The 22050-nt window shown below is 45.4% G+C and overlaps 1 protein-coding gene across 2 annotated transcripts in view; it reads right to left on the bottom strand.

The window, feature by feature from the left end:
• Nucleotides 1–18624: 18624 nt before the first annotated feature.
• Nucleotides 18625–22050, bottom strand: part of MALT1 (MALT1 paracaspase) — an 82379-nt gene continuing 78953 nt past the window's right edge. For both annotated transcript variants that reach the window (XM_050768056.1, XM_050768055.1), the window contains one exon: nucleotides 18625–21353. In XM_050768056.1, coding sequence (XP_050624013.1) covers nucleotides 20916–21353 — 438 coding nt within the window. In that variant the 3' untranslated portion in view covers nucleotides 18625–20915. The remainder of the gene's footprint in view (nucleotides 21354–22050) is intronic.

Here is a 22050-nt window from a genome sequence, read left to right on the forward strand (position 1 = left end):
GAGCCATTCTAGGTGGCCAGGACTCTGCTGTCTTGCCTAGGGGCCAGGTGAGCTCGAACTGTCCCCCTGGGGCGGCTGTGACTCCTGCAGGCTGTGCCTTCCTGGGCTCCTTTTCCAACATTGCCATCTGCCCCATTTCCTTTCCAAAGCAGAGGTGTAGGCGCCTGCCCACTATCAGTCCCCCTTTGTTGCCGGAGGCTCTGAAGGGCCCTCCTGCTTCCAGACCATCCATTCCCGTCTGACTCTGCAGCCAGACAGATCTTTCCAGAACACTAATCTGATTCTGTCATGCCCTGGCCTGACCTCCTTCAAAGTCTGCCAATTGCCAAGAGGGTCATTACAAAACTCAGCATGAAATACTAAGGCCTTCAGATCTGGTTCCTGCTTCTCTTCTACCTTTTAACCCCCAGCATTATGGTCTCTTATGTCCGTCATCTTCCTGTGGAGACGAGAGGCCTTGTGCTCTGGAGCCACACAGCCGGAGTCCTCTCCCAGCTCTGCTATTTGCTGGCTGTCTGACCTTGGCCGAGTTTCCTCTCTCTCTTTTTTTTTTTTTTTTTTTTTTTTTAAGATGGAGTCTTGCTCTGTCGCCCAGGCTGGAGTACTGTGGTACGATCTTGGTTGACTGCAACCTCTGCCTCCCAGGTTCAAGCAATTCTCCTGCTTCACCCTCCCAAGTAGCTGGGATTACAGGTGCCCGCCACCACGCCCAGCAAATGTTTTTGTATTTTTAGTAGAGATGGGTTTTCACCATGATGGCCAGGCTGGTCTTGAACTCTTTTTTTTTTTTTTTTTTTTTGAGACGGAGTCTTGCTCGGTTGCCCAGGCTGGAGTGCAGTGGCCGGATCTCGGCTCACTGCAAGCTCCACCTCCTGGGTTTATGCGATTCTCCTGCCTCAGCCTCCCAAGTAGCTGGGACTACAGGCGCCCGCCGCCTCGCCTGGCTAGTTTTTTGTATTTTTTAGTAGAGACGGGGTTTCACCTAGTTAGCCAAGATGGTCTCGATCTCCTGACCTCGTGATCCACCCGTCTCGGCCTCCCAAAGTGCTGGGATTACAGGCTTGAGCCACCGCGCCCGGCCTTGAACTCTTGACCTCAGATGATCTGCCTGCCTTGGCCTCCCAAAGTGCTGGGATTACAGATGGTGACCCACCTCGCCCAACCCCGGAGTTTCTTCTCTTGCCTCAATTTTTCATCTATAAACTGGGGATGATAACAGTAATATGCTTCATAGGGTTGTTGTTAATATTATTTGCATATAGAATATATAAATATATGCAAAGCACTTAGAATAGTATGTGGTGCATAGTAGGTACTTTATAAGTGTTAGTCAACATTATTCATTGAAAATGTGGGGTATCTCACTATGTTGCCCAGGCTGGAGTACAGTGGCTGTTCACAGGAGTGGTCCTGGCTCACTGCAGCCTCGAACTCCTGGCCTCAAGGGATCCTCCTGCCTCAGCCTCCCTAGTAGCTGGGACTATAGGCACGTGGCACTGTACTGGCTGCAATGTCTTCCCTTTGACTTCAACTTCTCCTGTTCATCTGATGGCTTGAATAGCCATTCAAGCAACCTATCCAGCAACCTCAGATCAGTTCCTTGATCTTAACCCCAGTGACCTTCACTTCCAATTTACTCAATCCACCCGCACTCATGACCACCCCAGAACTGGCCAGCACTCACACTAACAGAACTGTCTTTGAACTCTTACATTTCAGTATTCTACCTTCTGACAGCACCCACCTATCCTTCCAGCTATCTTAATATAAATGATTTTTTATTTGCTCATTTTCCTTCCAGGTTATCCAGATTTTTGGCCTCTCCTTTTACTATCAGATCTTTCTAGCTTTTTAAAATTTTCCTACTGAGTTTATACATTACTGATCCCTTGAACTCTTACCAAGTTCTTGAACTTTCTTGCACATCCATTCCCTCATGTATTCACTCAGTGAACATCCAGGGACTGTGTCAGGGACCAGCACACATGATCTCTGCCCGCAGAGCTTAGAGTGGAAGAAGGCAAAAAACACATTCACAGTTACACAATTTTGCATGAGAAAAATGCTGGGAATGAAAGCAACAGGCTGCCAGGTTGGAGAATAAAATGGAGAACTGCAAGAGGAGAGTCTTCAGGGATGGCTTCTGAAAAGATTCTTTGAATGTCACCAGATTGAGGCCATATGGACACATTGACGAGGACAGTTTTTTTGTTGGTTTGTTTTCAGGAGAAGAGTGTTGGGATTGAAATAATTTCAGAGTTAATAAAAGCGGACTGGGTGCGGTGGCTGAGGCCTGTAATCGCAGCACTTTGGGAGGCCAAGGTGGGTGGATCCCTTGATTCTAGGAGCTGGAGACCAGCCTGAGAAACAGTGAGACCCCATGTCTACAAAAATTTAAAAATTTGCCAGGCATAATGGCACATGCTTGGGCCCCAGCTACTTGGGAGGCTGAGGTGGGAGGATCTCTTGAGCTCACTGTGATTGCACCACTGCACTTCAGTCTGGATGACAAAATGAGACCCTGTCTAAAAAACCAGCATTAGTAAAAGTGACAAAGTAGAGATACGAGTAGAAGTAGAGATGGTTCACACAGGCTCTGTTTTGGCAGTTTAGAGGGGGAAGCAGAGAAAATGGCAGATACTAGAGCAGGCAGGACTGGCTCCTTGTTAAAAAATTAAGGATTTCTAAGCAGCGACGGCAGAACACTAAACCAGGCACAGGGCCCTGTGTGTCTGCAGAGGTCTCACGCCCACGAAGCTGGCTCTGACAGCATGCTTGTGTGCCAGTGAGAAGAAGTGGTCAAAATGAGGCATATTGATCATATTAGAGGGGACATAACCGAATAAATGAAATTTAGGAAAGACAAAAAGGAGATGGAGAGGCCGGGCACGGTGGCTTATGCTTGCAATCCGAGCACTTTGGGAGACTGCGATGGGAGGATCACTTGAGCCCAGGAGGTTGAGACCAGCCTGGGTGACATAGCAAGACCCTGTCTACAAAAATAAAAATAAATTAGCTGGGCATAGGTGACGTGTGCTTGTAGTCCAGCTACTTGGGAGGCTGAGGTGGGAGAATTGCTTGAGCCCAGGATGTTGAGGCTGCAGTGAGCTATGATTATACCACTGCACTCTAGCCTGGGCTAGAGAGTGAGAACCTTTCTCTAAAAGAAAATAAAAGGGGATGCAACCCAGAGTCTATGTGGAGGGGTTAGACAGGAGTGACAAGTCCTCCACTGTAACAGGAAGAAAGAAAACTATAGATGCAAGAGGGTTAGTAACACGCTGTGATGGCTTCAGTTTTTCAATGACGGGTGAAACAAGGCTCCTAGGAGTGGGGGAGGGTAGGAGGAGAAGGGGAATGAGGGGCTGAAGTAGACAGAAGTGTGTGGAATGGTGGGGTTGGAGTTTCGCCAGCTGAAAGTAGAAGAGTGGATAGGGGAGTTGGTGTTTGTGAGAGCAAAGAGATGAAACAAAGAATCCAGATTCTTTGTTAGACAAGAAAGTCAAGATTTGAGTGAAATAAGAGGGGCCAAGCGTTAGCATATTGATTCTGGTGACTTGTGATATTGAAGGGGCACTCGAGAAGGTGGGCTGGAAGATAGGGCTTTGTAATCAGAGAGGACAACATTTAAATCCGTGATTTTGGAAGAGTGTAATTTTTGTGATGACAAGGTCCAGGATATCTCTTGGGTGGTGTGTGGTTGGGTTACAAGAAGTCTGGATGAGGAAGCCAAGGAGCCGAGAGAAGAATTGCGTGGGTCATCAACATGGAGGTGAAATTACCAGGAATGATGAGGGCATAGGATGGAGCTAAGCCTTCAGGACAAGTGCTAAGTCTTCACTCTTCTCTCAAGATGGGAAAATAATGTACCATTAAAATTATTTTTTCTTCTAGGCATGGTGGCTTACACCTATAATCCCAGCACTTTGAGAGGCCGGGTGGGAGAATTGTTTGAGCCCAGGAGTTTAAGACCAGCCTGGGCAATATAGCAAGACCCATCTCTACAAACAAAACTAGCAGGGCTTAGTGGAGGATCACTTGAGCCCTGGAGGTCGAGGCTGCAGTGAGCCATGATCAAGCCACTGCACTTCAGTCTGGGTGACAGACACCCTGTCTCAAAAAAATTTTTTTTTCTAACAACAGCAGTTCTAAGTTTTGCGAACTCCTCTCTTCTTCCACTTCATCAGAGAGATCAAATCTCCGTGGGACTGAAGGGGGCACAGTTCTTGCTTTGAGCCAGGAGAGGGAGCAAGAGACTGCAACAGAAGGTTCTGAATCTAAATGAAGCCGTTTGGAAAACAAAGGGGTGGATCACAAAAGAGCTTGTGGTCCCCCCTGGCCTTTCTGCATTAGTTTCCTAGGGTTGTTCTAATACATTACCACTAGCTTGGGCCTTACAATAGTGAACATTTATCCTCTCACAGCTGGAGTGCAGTGGTGTAATCTTGGCTCCGCCTCCTGGGTTCAAGCAATTCTCCTGCTTTAGCCTCCCAAGTAGCTGGGACTACAGGTGGGTGCCACTGCACCTGGCTAATTTTTGTATTTTTAGTGGAGATGGGGTTTCACCATGTTAGCCAGGCTGGTCTCGAACTCCTGACCTCAAGTGATCTGCCCACCTCAGCCTCCCAAAGTGCTGGGATTACAGGTGTGAGCCACCACACTGGGGCCCATGATATGCTTTTTTTTAAAAAAAAACAGCCTCAGAAATTTTGAACTACTTTTTCTAAAAGAAACCAGCTTTATGGAGAAATAATTCACATGCCAGATATTCACCAGTTTGGTATATTTCCAGATCATTGTTCATCACAATCAATTTGAAAACATTTTTATCACCCCAAAAGAGTCCCCATACCCATTGGCAGTTCCCGTTTCTCCCAAGTTCCCTGGCACCCAGTCCCTGGTAGCCTACCCTATCACTGGAGATTTGCCTTTCCTGGACTCTTTACAGAAATGGAGTCAGACAGTAGAAATGCAGTCTTTTAAATTACTGATGGGCTGAGCTGGGTGCTGTGGCTCACTCCTGTAATCCCAGCACTTTAGGAGGCCAAGGTGGGCAGATCACTTGAGGTTAGGAGTTTGAGACCAGTCCGGCCAATATGGTGAAATCCTGTCGCTACTAAAAATGCAAAAATCAGTTGGGCATGGTGGTGCACACCTGTAATCCCAGCTACTCAGGAGGCTGACGCAGGAGAATCAATTGAACCCAGGATGCAGAAGTTGCAGTGAGCCAAGATCACACTACTGTACTCCAGCCTGGGCGACAGAGTGAGATTCTGTCTCAAAAAAAAAAAAAAAAAAGAGAGAAAATATTATGAACAGCGGGTTAGATGTCATTCTTTTGATTTTAGGGTTGTATTCAAGTATAAGACTCATTCTTTTCACAATGAGTGGTTAAAGCAGCAAAGCTGTAGACATCTGAAGCCTTTGACGGCTTAGGGAATAGGAGGAAGATCTCTGGGGTCCCCCCTTTTCTCTCTCCTTCCCCCGCAGCCCTCTCCTTTGCCACCACCAGCCGAGGGAACAGTCTTGGGGGAAAGGAAACATCCAAACTCAGCGCTGTGGGGAGAGAGGAATGAAGGCATGGTAAGAGACATGCGGGGCTGTTCTGGCTTGCTCACCGCCTCGTCCTCGTCCTCTTCCTCTTCCTCTTCCTCACCAAGACCACGGAGTTCCCCCAGCCTTGGAGCAGAAGTGTGGTTGCGCCTCTGCAGTAAGCTGGGTGTGGGACTGGCCGGCCAGCATCTGCACTCTATGCCGAGTACCTGTGCCTGGGTGACCCTTCCCCTGCGACTCCAGTGTGACCTTCCTTCCCAAGCCTCTTGTTTCCCTGGGGGTCTTCCACATTCAGCCGTGTCAAGCTCAGGGAATAGCAGGAGGAAAATGGGATCCCCCCAGAGTTAGGGGCTGGGGGATGGGTTGCCACAGGTACTAACAGGCAAACCTGTCTTGTTCTTCCAGCCGGGTGCCAGTGGTAGTTGACAGGGAAGGGGCTCCTGAGGAAGACAGCAAGTGGGGAGAGAGGGAGAGACAGAGAAGATGGAGACGTTGGAAGTCTCTGCGGTGGCCCAAGGGGGCAGTGGGGCCTGGAGGAGGTAGTCGGGTTTCTGCTCCCACCAGCCCATAGGCCACTTGGTCCCTTTGCTATGGACCCTGCTGTGGGCAGCCATGGTGGGGTGGAGGCGTGTCCCTGGCACCCCCATGTCTCCCTGCACGAGTTTCCTGAGGAATCTATGGGCATCCCAACGCCCTCTGGGTTTTACCTGGAGAACCACTGCTCACAAGTGGCCACTCCTTATTTCTTTGAGCAACTTGAACTCTTTGTGAAATGGGCTCCACGGAGGCCTGTGCCAGTGGAGACAGGAAACATTGCCGCTGTTTTCAAGATGGTTCCGTTCACTCTTTGTCCTAGTGACCCTGTATTCAGCTCCCACTGTGATGGCTTGGGCGGGGGGATGGGCTCGTTTTCTGGATAGTTCCACTGCCTCTGCCCCACTGCATGCGAGCCTGGTCAGCCTGGTGAGGGAGGGCATGCTCAGGCCCCCTCCAGCCCTGGGCCTGCTGTCCTTCAGTGGCCTGTGTTCTGAAGACACGGGTGTGTCTCTGTCACCCACTACCCACTGAGTCACAAACACCTGGGGCGGGAAGGAAGGTAAATGCTCCTCGAGGGAGAGTGTGTGTATGAGGGTGGGGTGCGTGGCTGGGGGGCACATGAATGGTAGCCTCCACTTAGGCGCCTGTACCCACCTTCTAGCAGGTCAGCACGGCTGAAGCCAGCAACTTTGTTGTGTTCTCTGGGCCTCAGCAGTCACGACTTTGGGCCCCGAGATGTGCCCTTGTCGCATTTATTTAAAGAGTTGAAATCTGAAAGGTGCATGAGAAATCATTCTATTTCTAGAGTCACTCTAAATACACTGCGGTGGAAGATGGCCAAGAGCTATTGTGAAGTGAAAGTAGGAACTGGGAAACGGTGCACTCAGCATGATCTCACACATGCACACGTGTGTACACCTGTGTGTATACATGTCTAAAAGATCTGTACACATGTATGTGTATAATACTCATACGTGTGTGTGTGTATGTGTCCAGGTGGTCTGGAGATTTATATACATAATACAACCGGAAGAAATACACACTAAAGAGGTAGCATTATCTCTTGAAAGTGGGATTGGGATTATGTGGGGAGGGGAACTTTTAAACATTAATTTACGGAAAAGAAATGGAAAAACGTTCTGGTTCAGTCTAGCCAGGGTAAGTTTGAGACCTGGACCCCAGGGTGACTTGCACCTCAACCACTGCTCTCTGCCAGTGGCCTGGCCCTTGGTGTGAGTGTTTACAACCTCAGAAGTTACTTGTCCTGCAGGTGATTTCTTCCGATGGCTGGAGAATGTTTATGGCATTGTCCATCTCTCTTTCTCCTTAATGAAACTGCCTGGCAGCCACGGTATTTCAGAGAAGTCTTAGCCCCTAGTCACTCTCCCATGTAGCTCTCTGTTCCATTTTCCACGGGGATGACTGCTCTGACATCAGAATCGGCAATGGCAGCAGGAAGCCGTATCATCAAAGGTGCGAGGTTGAGCCCTGGAGAGAGAGGTGTTCATAGGGTAATTTTTGCAACAGTTGGAAAATGCTCTGCTGGACAGACCTGGCTTTTGCCCAGAGGCTCAGCAGGAGTTGGTCCACGTGCTCCGTTCTCATTTCCACCACCCAGTTACTCCCTGGGCCACCCGCCTGCCGCAGAACCTGAAGTCAAATCACCAGAGGCTCAGCTTTCTGGTCCACGGGGGGCTGTTTCTTTTTCTATTTATTTAATTTTATTTTATTTATTTTTGAGATGGAGTCTCACTCTGTAACCAGGCTGGCGTGATCTTGGCTCACTGCAACCTCCACCTCCTAGGTTCGAGTGATCCCCCTGCCTCAGCCTCCGGAGTAGCTGGGACTACAGGTGCGCGCCATCATGCCCAGCTAATTTTTTTGTATTTTAGTAGAGACCGGGTTTCATCATGTTGGCCAGGATTGTCTTGCTCTCCTGACCTCATGATCCGCCCGCCTCGGCATCCCAAAGTACTGGGATTATAGGCATAAACCGCCACACCCGGCCATGTGTGACTGTTTCTAGGAGAGATTTCTGTCTCATCCATTCTCTTCCTTTTTTCTTTCTCTCCCTCAAAATTTTCCAGTGTTCCTGGGAGGGCTAGTCATTCACAACTTAAGAGTGGCATAGTAGTGGGCTTTCTGCCTGAAAGCTGAGGAGTTGGGACTTTAGAGTGGATGAATGGAGGGATCGTTCTGGAGAGGAAGGCAGTGACTGGAAACTAGGTGGCAAGCAGGCATCGTTTTGCACTTCCACTCATCCCGTCTCTTCCCCAGAGCAAAAAGAACTGCAGTAAATTCTGGGGATTTGCAGTACTGACATCAAGTCCCCAGGGTGTCCCAGCAGAAGGGGTGGCAGCGACCATGGGCTGTTTCTACTGAATGGAAGGCTCCATCTCAGGAAGCAATAAAAGGCAGTGAGGTTTTTTGGGCACGTGGCATCTGTGAGATCTGAGGGGATCAGATAATGCCCAGGAAGGATTCTGAAAGCAAATGAGAACATTCAAAAATGCTCACTGACAGCACAGCCATGTACAGATTATCTGGGAGATCTTAAAGGAGGCATTTTTCCAGGGATGGGGAATCTCAGGTTGGCTTCAGAAGGTTGACTGAAGCGAGGGCCAGTGCCCTCTCCCTGGACCGCCTGCTTAGGTTAGAATGCATGTGTGCCTCCCTCACTAAGGTTTCATCAGTAATTTATTCTTTTTTTTTTTTTTCTTTTTGGCGGGGGGAGATAGTCTCACTCTGTCACCCAGGCTGGAGTGCGATGGTATGATCTCTGCTCACTGCAACCTCTGCCTCCCAGGTTCAAGTGATTCTCCTGCTTCAGCCTCCCAAGTAGCTGGGATTACAGGCACCTGCCACTGTGCCCGGCTAATTTTTGTATTTTTAGTAGAGATAGGGTTTCACCACATTGGCCAGGCTGGTCTCGAACCTGTGACATCAGGTGATCCACCTGCCTTGGCCTCCCAAAGTGCTGGGATTACAGGCATGAGCTACTGTGCCCCACCAGGGTTTCATTCTTTAAAAAGGTCTGAAGTATCTCAAAGTAGATTGTAGCCACCATACACTGAACAAACAAAAAAAGCATTCTTCAGTTGGGCATGGTGGCTCACGCCTGTAATCCCAGCACTTTGGGAGGCCAAGGCAGGTGGATCACTTGAACCCAGGAGTTTGAGATCAGCCTGGCCAATGTGATGAAACCCCGTCTCTACTAAAAATACAAAAATTAGCTGGGCGTGGTAGCACATCCCTATAATCCCAGCTACTTGGGAGGCTGAGACAGGAGAATCACTTGAACCCGGAAGGTAGAGGTTGCAGGGAGCGAAGGTCACGCCACTGCACTCCAGCCTGGCGACAGAGCGAGACTCCGTCTCAAACAAAACAAAAACCATTCTCCATTCGTCTCATAATTGAGTTTGGATTGGGCGACTGAGGCATGAACAGGATGTGAAGGAATGGAGATGTGGGTGTGGATGGTGTTATTGAGTAGTGTGGGAGAGAATGAGGGAGAGTTGAAGAGGGCATCTGGGATTGAGAAATGTCTTGAGGGGTAATGCTGCAGCCTCTGGTCAAGAAGCCAGTGTCCAGGGAGAGGCTGCACATATCAGAAAGGGAGGACAATGTGAGCCCCACGGATGAGTGAGCAGGGGCAGGTCCTGAGGGAGTGCTTCTATGAATTTGGCATCCTGGGCAAATTTGGCAACAGATGGGCAAAAACCCAGAGGTGGAGAGAGGAGATGGGATCTCACATGAAGCTCAGCCTGGAGAAGTATCTGGAACTCTGAGCTCGGTGGGGGTGCAGAGCGGGGTGGGCATGAGAGAGCATGGAGGCTGGGGACGGGAATGGGGGCGTGGGCCCCTATGGCCTCTGTGTCTCCATGGAGTGGGCTGAGTGGTCATCTGCTGAGATGAGCATGGTGGGAAAGAGACGGGGGCTCCAAGGAGAGAGCTTAAGCTCCAGCTCTTGGGCATGCCCTGCAGAGTCTGCCTGATGCTGGAAAAGGAGGACAAGGAGAGGAAGGAAGTGCAGTGCTGAGGGATAGAGGCTCTGATGGGGTAAGCCGAGGCTCCCTGGGAATGTGCAAAGGGGAATTTTATCCAACTTGGAGGCTGAGCAGTAAGGTTTTCTGAGGGATGTGTCACTTAATTAAGGTACGATTTGAAGACAGAAGAGGGGTGAGCTTGGCAAAACTGTTACTGGAAAGAGGTCTTGATCCAGACCCCAAGACAGTGTTCTTGGATCTTGTGCACAAAATAATTCAGGGTGAGTCCATAAAGTTTATCAAACAAGTTTATTAAGAAAGTAAAGGAATGAGAGTAGTTATTCCATAGACAGGAGTGGCATGGGCTGCTGGATGGAGTCTATTCATGGTTACTTATGGATTCTATGCAAAACCAGGGGTGGGTTGTTCATGAGTTTTCTGAGAAAGTGATTTCCTGGAACTGAGGGTCCCTCCCCTTTTTAGACTACATAGGGTAACTTCTGGACATTGCATGGCATTTGTAAATGGTCAATTAGCAAATAAGTAGCAATGAGGATGATCAGAGGTCACTTTCATCACCATCTTGGTCTTGGTGGGTTTTGGCTGGCTTCTTTACTGCATCCTGTTTTATCGGCACGGTCTTTGTGACCTGTATCTTGTGATATCAGTCCTGCCAACCTCCTATCTCATCCTGTGACTGAGAATGCCTAACCTCCTGAATGCAGCCCCTATTCAAGATCGAGTCACTCATTCAAATCCCTCTGACAAAGTTAGGAAGGCATTCCAGGCCGTCAGCAGCAGGCACAATATTCCAGAATGAGACAGCCTCAAGTGTCCTGGGGTGCGGTCATGATTAACCTTGACCAAGGAAAGGTTTGGCCCTTATCCCCGGCACCCAGGAGGCCACCTCTAAGCCCTTGGAATTGCCTCCCTGATAAGAGTGCATTTATTTACCTGGGGGCCTTGAGCCCCAAGAGATAGTCTCTGCTAACAATGTGACCTATGGGGGTCCCTCGGGCCAAGTGGTGTCAGCTCCACCTCTGCAGGGGCTGGAAACCAGCATCAGCCAACAGGATCAGCCATGTCTGGGTGACCAGCCCCCAGTAGAAATCTTGGACACCAAGGCTCAGGTGAGCGGCCCTAGCTGGCAGCGCTTTGTGTGTTTCGGCACATCGTTGCTGGGAGGAGTAAGCACTGACCGTGCAACTCCAGCAGAGGAGGATGATGGAGGGGGCCTGGTCTCTCCTGGCCTCTGTCCACGTGGCTCTTCCCTTGCTGATTGATTGGAATCTATATCCTTTCACTGTGATAAACCATGACCATGAGTGTTACAGCTTCTCTGAGTTCTCAGTTGTTCTCGTGAATTAATGGACCTGATCTTCCAGTGGAATGGGGTGGGCGGGAACCAGATTGGCCCGTGATGGCCTGTGGTGTCCTGTGATGTCCTAGAATAGCCAGGTCACAGGTGGGCCTTCCCATCTGGGGAAGGTGATGAGCCCAGCCTGGCTGGTGCAATCTGGGGTCATTGTCAGGAGTCATTCATGCCAAGAGATGGTTTAGTTTCCATTCTGTGTGCGTTTTTGGGTGAAATGCACACAGAAAGCACTACTCTCTGTCTCTGCATGGCTTCCTGTTGAGGGGACCAGGGAGGATGCAGTAAGAGAGATGGCCTTTGAGCTAGTCTCTGAGGTCCCCTTTAGGAATTGGTAAATAACACAACCCCAAAAGGAGAGGAACTTGGAGAAACCCAATGCTGGCTGGGGTGGCAGATTTGCCCCTGAAGTCTTTGGGTTGGACCCAGCTGTGTGGCAGCTCCCCTGCCTATCTCCCCAGGCTTAGCTCCCACGTGCCCTCTGCCCTCTAGTCTCGTCTATTGCTCTGCCCCCAGTGCTGGCCCCAGAGGTCCCCAGCCTTCCTGCTGAAGTGCCTGGGCTCCTGAGGAATGGAGTCCAAGCTTCCTCACACTCAGCCAGCAGCACTGGCCTGGGGCATGGATCACATGCCCTTTGGGGAGCGGGTGAGTCCTCTAGGAGTAGGTCCCGCACTGCCCCTCTGGCCTCTCACAGCCCCACTCGGATTATGTATTTGGAGATGGGCTCAGGGAGCCTCAGCTCTAGGCTTGCTGGTGACCCCAGGCCCTGTAGCATCTGGCCAGGAAGTTCCTGTGCAGTGTAGGCCAATAGCCAGCCTCCCTTTTTAAGTGGGATTTTGAAAGCCAGCTGCTCCCATTGGCCCACCTGAAGATATCCCTTCTCCTGCCTCCAGGTCTGCTCAGCTGAGCAGGGCATCACGCAATGGTCTTCCTCATCCTTCTTCTCGACACTGTTTGGTGACATTCTTTTCAGTCTACTGGCAGAATGAATCCTACCTAGTAACGGTTGTGGTTTCCACAGCCCTCAGCCCTCCGCCCTCCCCACTCTGTTGGCCAGTCTAGCTTGGGCCTTGGTGGCCAGTGTTGGTCACATGCTGCCAACAAGGGGCCAGGACACGGAAATGTCGGAAAAGGTAATTTGTGAGTCATACCATGGGTCAGGTCTGAGATGTGAAGTCAGCTTACATGGCTAGAAGGGCTCCAAGGCAAGTCTGCAAGCTGAACCAATGAATTACTGTAGCTCAAGCAAACTGGTCAGAAAGCACCCCGGGTGGCAGACACTGGCAGGGTCCTGTAGGTGCTGTCCAGGACGGGGAGACTCTTAGCTTGGAAGCATTCAGCCTCACTGGCAAGGTTGGCCAATGAGAGGGACATTTGGCTCATCTTAGCCTGCTGTCATTAACTGTCAGGTCCATCTAGATGACCCCCACCCAGCCCCGCGCCATGCTCCTTTCGTGCTCATAGAGCCTTGGGCTATGATGTGGCCTTCTGCACGTACACTTCCAGGAAAAGCGTGTCCCAGCATGCCAACCCCTGTGTACCCCCTATCTGGCCTTCCCCCAACAAGCACACTTCTGCCTCGCAGGTGAGAGTGTCACTGCACACCTCAAAACTGTATCCCTCCCAAAGCTATATAACTGGGCGTCTAAGTGTAAAATCAGGTTTTCAGACACTTAATACCTAGCTAGCAGTAACAACTGATTCCAATGGGAAGATACCAGACGGTGCTGCGCCTTGTTAGTAGTACCTGCTAGCAAGCCACATCTTGAATAACAAAGCTGATTTGGGGGACAAATTTGGTGTCATTTGCTCGAGGGCCTGAACCGCAGGTCAGGACCTTTTCACATGGTCTTTCCCTGTCACCAGCAGCTCACACTGGCTGACAGGACTCCCTCCAGGCCAGACGCCTCCAGCCCTGTGTAGTCAGGAAGCTTTTCTTCCCCTTTTCTCTAAGGGCTGCGGTCTCCCAGAGGCGCCAAGCTGGTGTGGGGTATGGCTGTGTTGGGGGAGAATCTCAAAGCAAAAGCAGGGTTTAGCGCAGACCAAAACTTACCTGGAAAGGCAATGTGAAAAACAGTGGGGAACCCCAACCCTGCCCCTCCAACAAGGGGCTACTCTGATGTTTGAAAACCACTAGACATAGACGTGAGGTCAACTGTCTGACCAGGAGATTGGGAAGGAAACAAAGCCGCTTACCCAAGTTGGAGCATAACATAAAGGATGCTGAGGTCAGATGGCAATGTGACCCACATCTGGCAAGAATAGATGTATATGTTACAAACACAGACTATAAAAAAACTGTCAGCCTTTGAGGGAGACACTGTCTTTGTAATGTAGAAATAACCAGTCTGTACAGACTTGGAAGTGGTAAAACCAAAGCTTATGAAAATATTTTTAAAAATATTAAAAATTTCCCTAGCAGAGCAGCCTACTGTGTGGAGCATAATACAGCAACATTAATTTTAGGTCAAATCCTTTGGACATAATGTGACCTAAAAGTACATCACATTTAGAGATGCACTTTTGCTTCTATAATGTTTCAATATTTTAAAAGTGTTTTTCATGTAAGAATGAAACATTAAGACACTGTTGTGTACTTCTCCTGTTACGGTATAAGCAGCAGCAGTACTGTGGACAAAATACCCGGCTCTGGTCTGCGTCTGAATCATCCTGGCTCTGCCCTTACTAGCTGGGTTATCCTGGAGGGTATATTAATATCTCTGGTTAGCTTAACAATCAGTTCATCTAGGAACTGCAAGGCTGTTGAGGGTTAAATAAGACCTCATGTAAAATGTTTTAACCTAGCACACAAAGGGCTTCCATCCGCTACCCTGGTGCTCAGCAACTTATTAATGGAGAAATACTCATCCAATCATTTTTAGTACTTAAAATGCTATTTATCAACTAAACTCAAGCACGATGAAAAAAAAGTTGGAATTACTTCAGATTTTGAGGTAGAATGAGCTTTACTAATTTTGTAACAGAATAACACTCTGTAATATGACCTTGTACTTTTAAACTGAAGACTCCTTATGAAAAGTTAAAAATGTGTTCTTAAATTTATTGAAGCTGAGCATATTTACATTATACAATTGTGCATATCTGTATTTTAAAATTATACAATCGTTCACTGTGTAAAATCTGCAAGATACAGGTAAGCAAGCAAAGAAAAATTATCCCACCAGAGATAAATGCTGTTAATCTTTTGGTAAATCACCTTTAGAGCTGTTTTGCAGGGTAGATACCTAACACAAACAACTGGTGGCATTAAATCTGCATGATTTTTGAAAAGCGATTCTGGAGTGGAATCCAGAATAAATTCTGCAGTGGAATAAAACTCAATTGCAACTTTAGAAGATAAGCACTGCCAGCTGGGCGCGGTGGCTCCTGCCTGTAATCCCAGCACTTTGGGAGGCCAAGGTGGGTGGATCACTTGAGTTCATGAGTTCGAGACCAGCCTGGCCAACATGGTGAAACCCCGTATCTACTAAAAATACAAAAATTAGCTGGGCGTGGTGGTGTGCGCCTGTAATGCCAGCTACTCAGGGGGCTGAGGCACGAGAATCGCTTGAACCCAGGAGGTGGAGGTTGCAGCAAACCAAGACATGCACTGCACTACAACCTGGGAGACAGAGACTCAAAAAAAAAAAAAAAAAAAAAAAAGAGATGCACTGCCAATATATGAAAGTACTTTGTAGGAAGTACCTGAACAATGAATACACTCTATACTGCCTACAGGTATAGCTTTAAGAATTTAAAGCACATTTAAAGCACAAGGTTGATGGGTTGATGCTTTCCAAAAACGCCAGCACTTTAGAGGAACGGTCTTATTTAGTACTGCCAGCTCTGTAAAGTATTATAAGCCCTCTGATGATACAGCACCATCCCCATTTTACAGATAAGGAAACAGAAGCACACGCAAGTAACACACTGAGCCACGCTATTAGTAAGGGCTGAAACCTGAGGTGTCTCAGATGACTCCTCCGTCATAAAGCCAAACTTTGATGCTCAATATTTTTAATGCTACCAAATTAGAAAAAAGAGAACATGGACACTTACATATTTTCACACTGAGTGTACTCTTTACTAATATTTTATTTTTGAGATAGTGTCTTGCTCTGTTGTCGGGGCTGGAGTGCAGTGGCACAATCTCCACTCACTGTAACCTCCGCCTTCTGGGCTCGAGCGATCTTCCCACTTCAGCCTCCTGAATCACTGGGACTAACAGGTGTGTGCAACTATGACCAGTTAATTTTTGTTTTTTCTTTTTTTTGGTAGAGATGGGGTTTCACCATGTTGCCCAGGCTAGTCTTGAACTCCTGGGTTCAAATCATCTGCTTACTGAAGCCTCCCAAAGTGCTGGGATTACAGGTGTGAGCCACCATGCCCAGGGTTTCAGTGTCAAACTCTGAATTTGAATGTGAATGTCAAACTGAGAAACAGGATGGAATGCACAAAAGTAGTGTGTAAACTGAGTAGCTGACATCAGTTGACAGTTAAAGTAATGACAGTATATAAGTATCAGGTGAATGTTCAAGGAATAGGAAACAACTTTGTTAGGATGTCTGTTAGGAAAAAAAAACCCTTAAAAGTAAAATTACATACATCAGATTTTATCCAGATATTAAACTGATGCTGCTGAGGCAGGAGGATCACTTGAAGGATGGGTGTTTGAGACCAGAATGGGCAACAAAATTGAGACCCCACTTCTAATAAAATTAAAAGCAAACTAAAAAAGCTTATGCCAATATACATGTCAATGATCTAAGCTTTGGCTACATAATTGAATTTCTTGAATTTGACAAGTCAAAAAATTGCAATTACTGAACAGGCCATCTCACTGTTACTTCATGTGCAAGTCAGAGATTTGAAAAGTAAGAGGTATTAGAGACGCAGGAAGAAGGAAATGTCTAAATGGACCTTTTCTGTGCCAGGATTCTTCTTTAAAGACTTTCTTTTCTGAAATGTGTTGACTTGTTCATCTCTGAATGAGGAACAATCCAGTGTTTTATATTCAAATTATCCCATGAGTTGAGATTTCTTTTATTAGAAAATATATAATTTGTAATTGTGACTTTAATTTTTAAAAATTACCTTCCAGAAAATATCCCGTCAGCATCAAGTACTAGCTTTGAATTTGCGTGAGCCTTGAATTGCTCAAACCTCCACTATCCTAATTTCTTTATTACATTCTAATTGGTATTGATAGATGTGATAGATAATCTTTTCTAAATTCCACTTGTGTAAATCCTACTTCAATATTTTTTTTTTTTTTTTTTTTTTTTTTTTTTTTTGAGACGGAGTCTCGCTCTGTCGCCCAGGCTGGAGTGCAGTGGCCGGATCTCAGCTCACTGCAAGCTCCGCCTCCCGGGTTCACGCCATTCTCCTGCCTCAGCCTCCCGAGTAGCTGGGACTACAGGCGCCCACCACCTCGCCCGGCTAGTTTTATTTTTTTTTTAGTAGAGACGGGGTTTCACCGTGTTAGCCAGGATGGTCTCGATCTCCCGACCTCGTGATCCGCCCGTCTCGGCCTCCCAAAGTGCTGGGATTACAGGCTTGAGCCACCGCGCCCGGCCCCTACTTCAATATTACAAAGCAATTGCCACGAGAGATTCAAGTAAAATAAAAACATGGTTGATAAAAAAAAAGACCAAAACTGTATCATTCTTTTTTTAGCCAGTTTTAAAATTACAAATACATGTTTAGAATTTTAAAAAAAATCATGCGATTCTCCTGTCTCAGCCCCCATGGAGGCTACAGTGAGCCGAGACTATGTCACACTGCACTCCAGCCTGGGCAACAGAGCAGGACTCTGTCTTAAAAAAAATATATATATATATATACACACACACACACACACACACACACACACACACACAGAGCAGGACTCTGTCTTAAAAAAAAAAAAATACACACACACACTATAAAGGGGAAGCGCGATTCTCCTGCCTCAGCCTCCCTAGTAGCTGGGATTACAGGCGTGTGCCACCATGCCCAGCTAATTTTTTTTTTTTGTATTTTTAGTAGAGACAGGGTTTTGCCATCTTGGCCAAGCTGGTCTCAAACTCCTGGGCTCAAGAGATCCACCTACCTTGGCCTCCCAACGTACTGAGATTATAGGTGTGAGCTACCACACCTGGCCTAAAACTAAAATTTTAAATTCAGTTCCTCACACTAGCTATTATTTCAATTGCTCAACAACCCCATGAGACTAAAAGCTATCACACTGGGAGTGCGGACACCAAGCATCCTATCATCACAGCAAGTTCACTGGGACAGTGCTGCTCTGTGGTAACCACAGCTGGGCACCTGCATGTATTTTTTTTTTTAATTATTACATACATGATTTTTCAAAAAATTTTTTCTCCCATTCTGAGGGTTTTCACTTTAATGGTGTCCTTTAAGACAAATTAATTTTGATGAAGTCCCATTTATGTATTGTTTTCCTTTGTTGCTTGTGCTTTTGGTGTTGTATCTAAGAAACCATTCCTGAGCCCAACACCACAAAGATTTACTTCTGTTTTCTTCTAAGAGTTTAAACTCTTATATTTAGGTCTATGATCCATTTTGAGTTAGAATTTGTAATGTGGTAGGAAGTAGGGATCCTTTTGCTGGGCATGTAGCTATCAGTTGTCCCAGCACCGTTTGTTGAAAAGACCACTCCTTCTCTATTGAATGGTATTAGCATCCTTGTTGAAAATAAGTTGATCAGAAATGTATGGGTTTATTTCTAGATGTTCAGTTCCATTCCTCTGATCAATATGTCTATCTATATGCCTACACTATCTTATTGTAGCTTCATAGCACATTTTGAAATTGGTAAAAGTGTCTTCCAACTTTGTTCTTTTCCAAGATTTTTTGGCTATTCTGGGTCCCCTGCATTTCCGTATCAATTTTATCATCAGTTTGTCAATTTCTGCAAAAAATACAGCTAAGTTTTTGATAGGAATTGTGTTGAATATGTAGACTAATTTGGGCAACATTGCCATCTTACCAATATTAAGTCTTCTAATCCATGAACATGGATGTCTTTCCATTTATCTGGATCTTAATTTCTTTAAACAATATGTTGTAGTTTTATTCTTGATGCTACTGTATGTAGGATTTCTTCTCATTTTCAGAATGTTTTGTTAGTATAGAATTAAAACTGATTTTTGTATAATATTTGATCTTGTATCCTGCAACCTGTTGAACTCATTACTTTTTAGGGATTCCTTAGCATTTTCTATATACAAGTATATATCAACTGTGAATACATATAGTTTCACTTTTTTTGCAGTATAAATGGCTTTTATTAGCTTATTTTATTTTTTAGATGTTGAACAAACCTTGAATTCCTAACCTAACTGCTCTGGCTAGAACTTCAAGTACAATGCTGAATAGAAGTAGTGTGAGTGAACATCCTTGTCCTTCCCAATCTTAAGAGGAAAACATTCAGCCTTCAGTCTATCACCATGAAGTATAATGTCATATGTGTGTTTTTCATAGATGTTATATTTATCATGTGTAGGAAGATTCCTTTTATTCCTAAGTTTGTTGAGTGTTTTTATCATGAAAAGTTTTGGATTTTATCAAATGCTATTTCTGTCTCTATTAAGACAATCTATGTGGGTTTTGTGCTTTATTAAATATGGTACAGTTGATCCTCATTATTCACAATTACGTATTTGTGAATTTACCAACTTGCTAAAATTTATAACCCTCAAATTGATATCTGTGGCACTTTTGTGGTCATTTGTGGATATGTGTAAATGGATGAAAAATTTGAGTCACCCAATACACATGGTCCCAGCTGAGGCTGAACATGATGATGCTCTGCCTTCCTGTTTCAGCCTCTGCCTTCCTGTTTCAGCCTCATAGAGAAATGACTGGAGGATGGAAATGGCAGGGGAAATTCAGTGTAGTACATGAAGCTCTGGCTCCAGGGCCAGGTGGATGGGGTTTGAATTTCAGCTCTGACACCTGTTAGTGGGCATGTCACTTAACACTTGATACCTCACTTTCACTTCTGTAAAATAAAGTAGAATTTGCTAGGATTAATTAAGAATTCAAGCTCATAATGTGCATGAGATAAACATATGTATACACACATATACACAAACACATTCTCCTAAAAGCAGTTGTTCCATATTTAATTCAGTGTTTGTGGGAGAATATTTTGTAGAACATAATTACTGTCAATAATGAGAACTGACTGTATATTAGTTTATTTGATTTTTAGATGTTGAACCAACCTTGAATTCCTGGGATAAATTCCACTTGGTCATGATGTAGAATCCTTTTTATACGTTGCTGGATTCAGTTTGCTAATATTTTTGTTAATGATTTTTGTGTATTAATAAGGAATATTGGCTTATAGTTTTCTCGTGATATCTAGTCTAGTATCAGGGTAATACCTCCTAGAATACGTTGGGAAGTATTCTATTCTCTCCTACTTTTAGAAACAGTTTGCAAAAAATTAGTGCTAATTTTAATGTTTGGTAGAATTCAGCAGTGAAGCCATCTAGGCCTGTGATTTTCTTTGTGAGACTTTTAAAATTATTAATTCAGTATTTTTCCTTGTTAGTGCCAATTGCATTTTTAACCAACTTTTAGGTAGAACCAAAGATAAGAATATTATCTCATTAGGCCAGTGAAATTCAAGAAGAAAATACATATTATCAAGGAAGATGCTAAATATTTGGAAAATTCAGATAGGCAGCTATGAAAATTATCCATTATATCTTGATTCTTAACCTCTATCTAGCTTTAACAAACATTTGATCACTTCTCATGTGGTTTTATAATCTTATGAACAAGAAATTTCAGCCTGTTCTACATCAGATTTATATACAAACCTCTTAACTAAAACTCGCAGCAAAGTCCTTATCAAAAACTAAAGTCTGTACATTCCTTTAGACAATACACAGCTATGTATCTCTATAGATTTATACATATAAATATATTTCACTCTATCTACAAAAATAACACTTAGCTCAGAACCTGTCAGGAAGGCAGTGTGTAGTGGAAAAAATACTGGAATAGATTTCTGGAGGTCTCAGTTCTGGTGCCAGCTCTAACTTAGATGCCTCTATGTGTTTCTTCCATTGATAAAATGAGGTTATGCCTGGTGATCAGCAAGGTTCTTTCTGGTGTTAAAAATACAATGACTTATTCTGCAATAATGCCATTCTCATTGCTCTTACTTCAGATGGTCACGATGAAAATATTTTGTTATATACATATAAACATACACACCTCCATACTTCATTTGTACAGAACTAATCAACCAATTCACAAAATCTTAGAAAGAGGAAGTCTGTGATTAAATAATGTAATTCCAACATCTCAAAGTCCTGAAGTTTGCTATGAAACAGTTACTACTATTCTTTCTCTACATATACAAATTTGCCTTTTCACTTTATGTAAGTGTAGTACTATCTCACATGAGGCATCTATAATTATGCTAACTTTCAAAAACAAGGCGGTCATTTTTCAGAAATTCTGAGCCTGTCAGAGAAACTAAACGGTATTTCATCAGTTGTCTCTACTGGCACATTACTTCGACTAAAATGACATGAAGAATGGTGAGCGAAACTTGAAATAAATGCATCTGGAGTCCGGCTGCAATGACAGCTATCTGCTGGTGTAACATTACTTGGATTACCAGGATGTGAATGGTAAACACCATGGAATGGGTCTTGCAATGAGTGATAATGCCCTGCTCCTCCTGAGGTGGCTGCAGAACTCTGGTAAGGACCATTAGACATAAGACAAGTTTGAAAGCAAGTCTTCCTTCCCAAACCTCGATGCATGTCTAATTTAGCAATGAGAGGTTTCCCAACATTCACTTCCTGCTTGTCCTCTACAGTATCTTCCAATCCTGAGTACTGATATGATAAACATACTGTGAAGACTAGATGTTCCTGGAAAGGAAAAAAATCTGGTTTATTATTGGCATCAACAGTGAATATATAGCAATCTGAAAATATATTCACACATACACACCCCACCCCCTCACCACCAAAAATCCACTAACTCTCTTTTTCCAGGTTCCAAATCCTCAAGGCATCCTTTATATCTCCCCAAAACTGAGAAACGCCAGCTATCATCATCTTCCTTTTCCTTCATGCGATACTTACAACACATTTAGAATTTCTAGTTCTTAGTACTGTTAGTAGTCAAAGTCAGAGATCTTATGTTCTAGATGAACAGGGAAAACATATTTTCCAAGCAGTGCAGCTTAGGAAACTTATCCTTCCTTATTACTAGAGATGGGGAATGATCTGGGCCGGGCATGGTGGCTCATGCCTATCCCAGCACTTTGGGAGGATGAGGCAGATGGATTACTTGAAGTTAGGAGTTCAAGACCAGCCTGGCCAATGTGGTGAAACCCGTCTCTACTAAAAATACAAAAAATTAACTGGGCATGGTGGCGTGTGCCTGTAGTCCTGGCTACTCAGGAGGCTGAGGCACAAGAATCACTTGAGTCCAGGACGTGGAGGTTGCAGTTAGCTGAGATTGTGCCATTGCACTCCAGCCTAGGTGACAGAGAGACACCACCTCAAAAAAAAACAAAAAACAAAAAACAAAAAACAAAAAACAAAAACCAGTTTTGTACCA

The sequence above is a fragment of the Macaca thibetana genome, chromosome 18 (assembly GCF_024542745.1).
Source record: "Macaca thibetana thibetana isolate TM-01 chromosome 18, ASM2454274v1, whole genome shotgun sequence".
NCBI lineage: Eukaryota > Metazoa > Chordata > Mammalia > Primates > Cercopithecidae > Macaca > Macaca thibetana.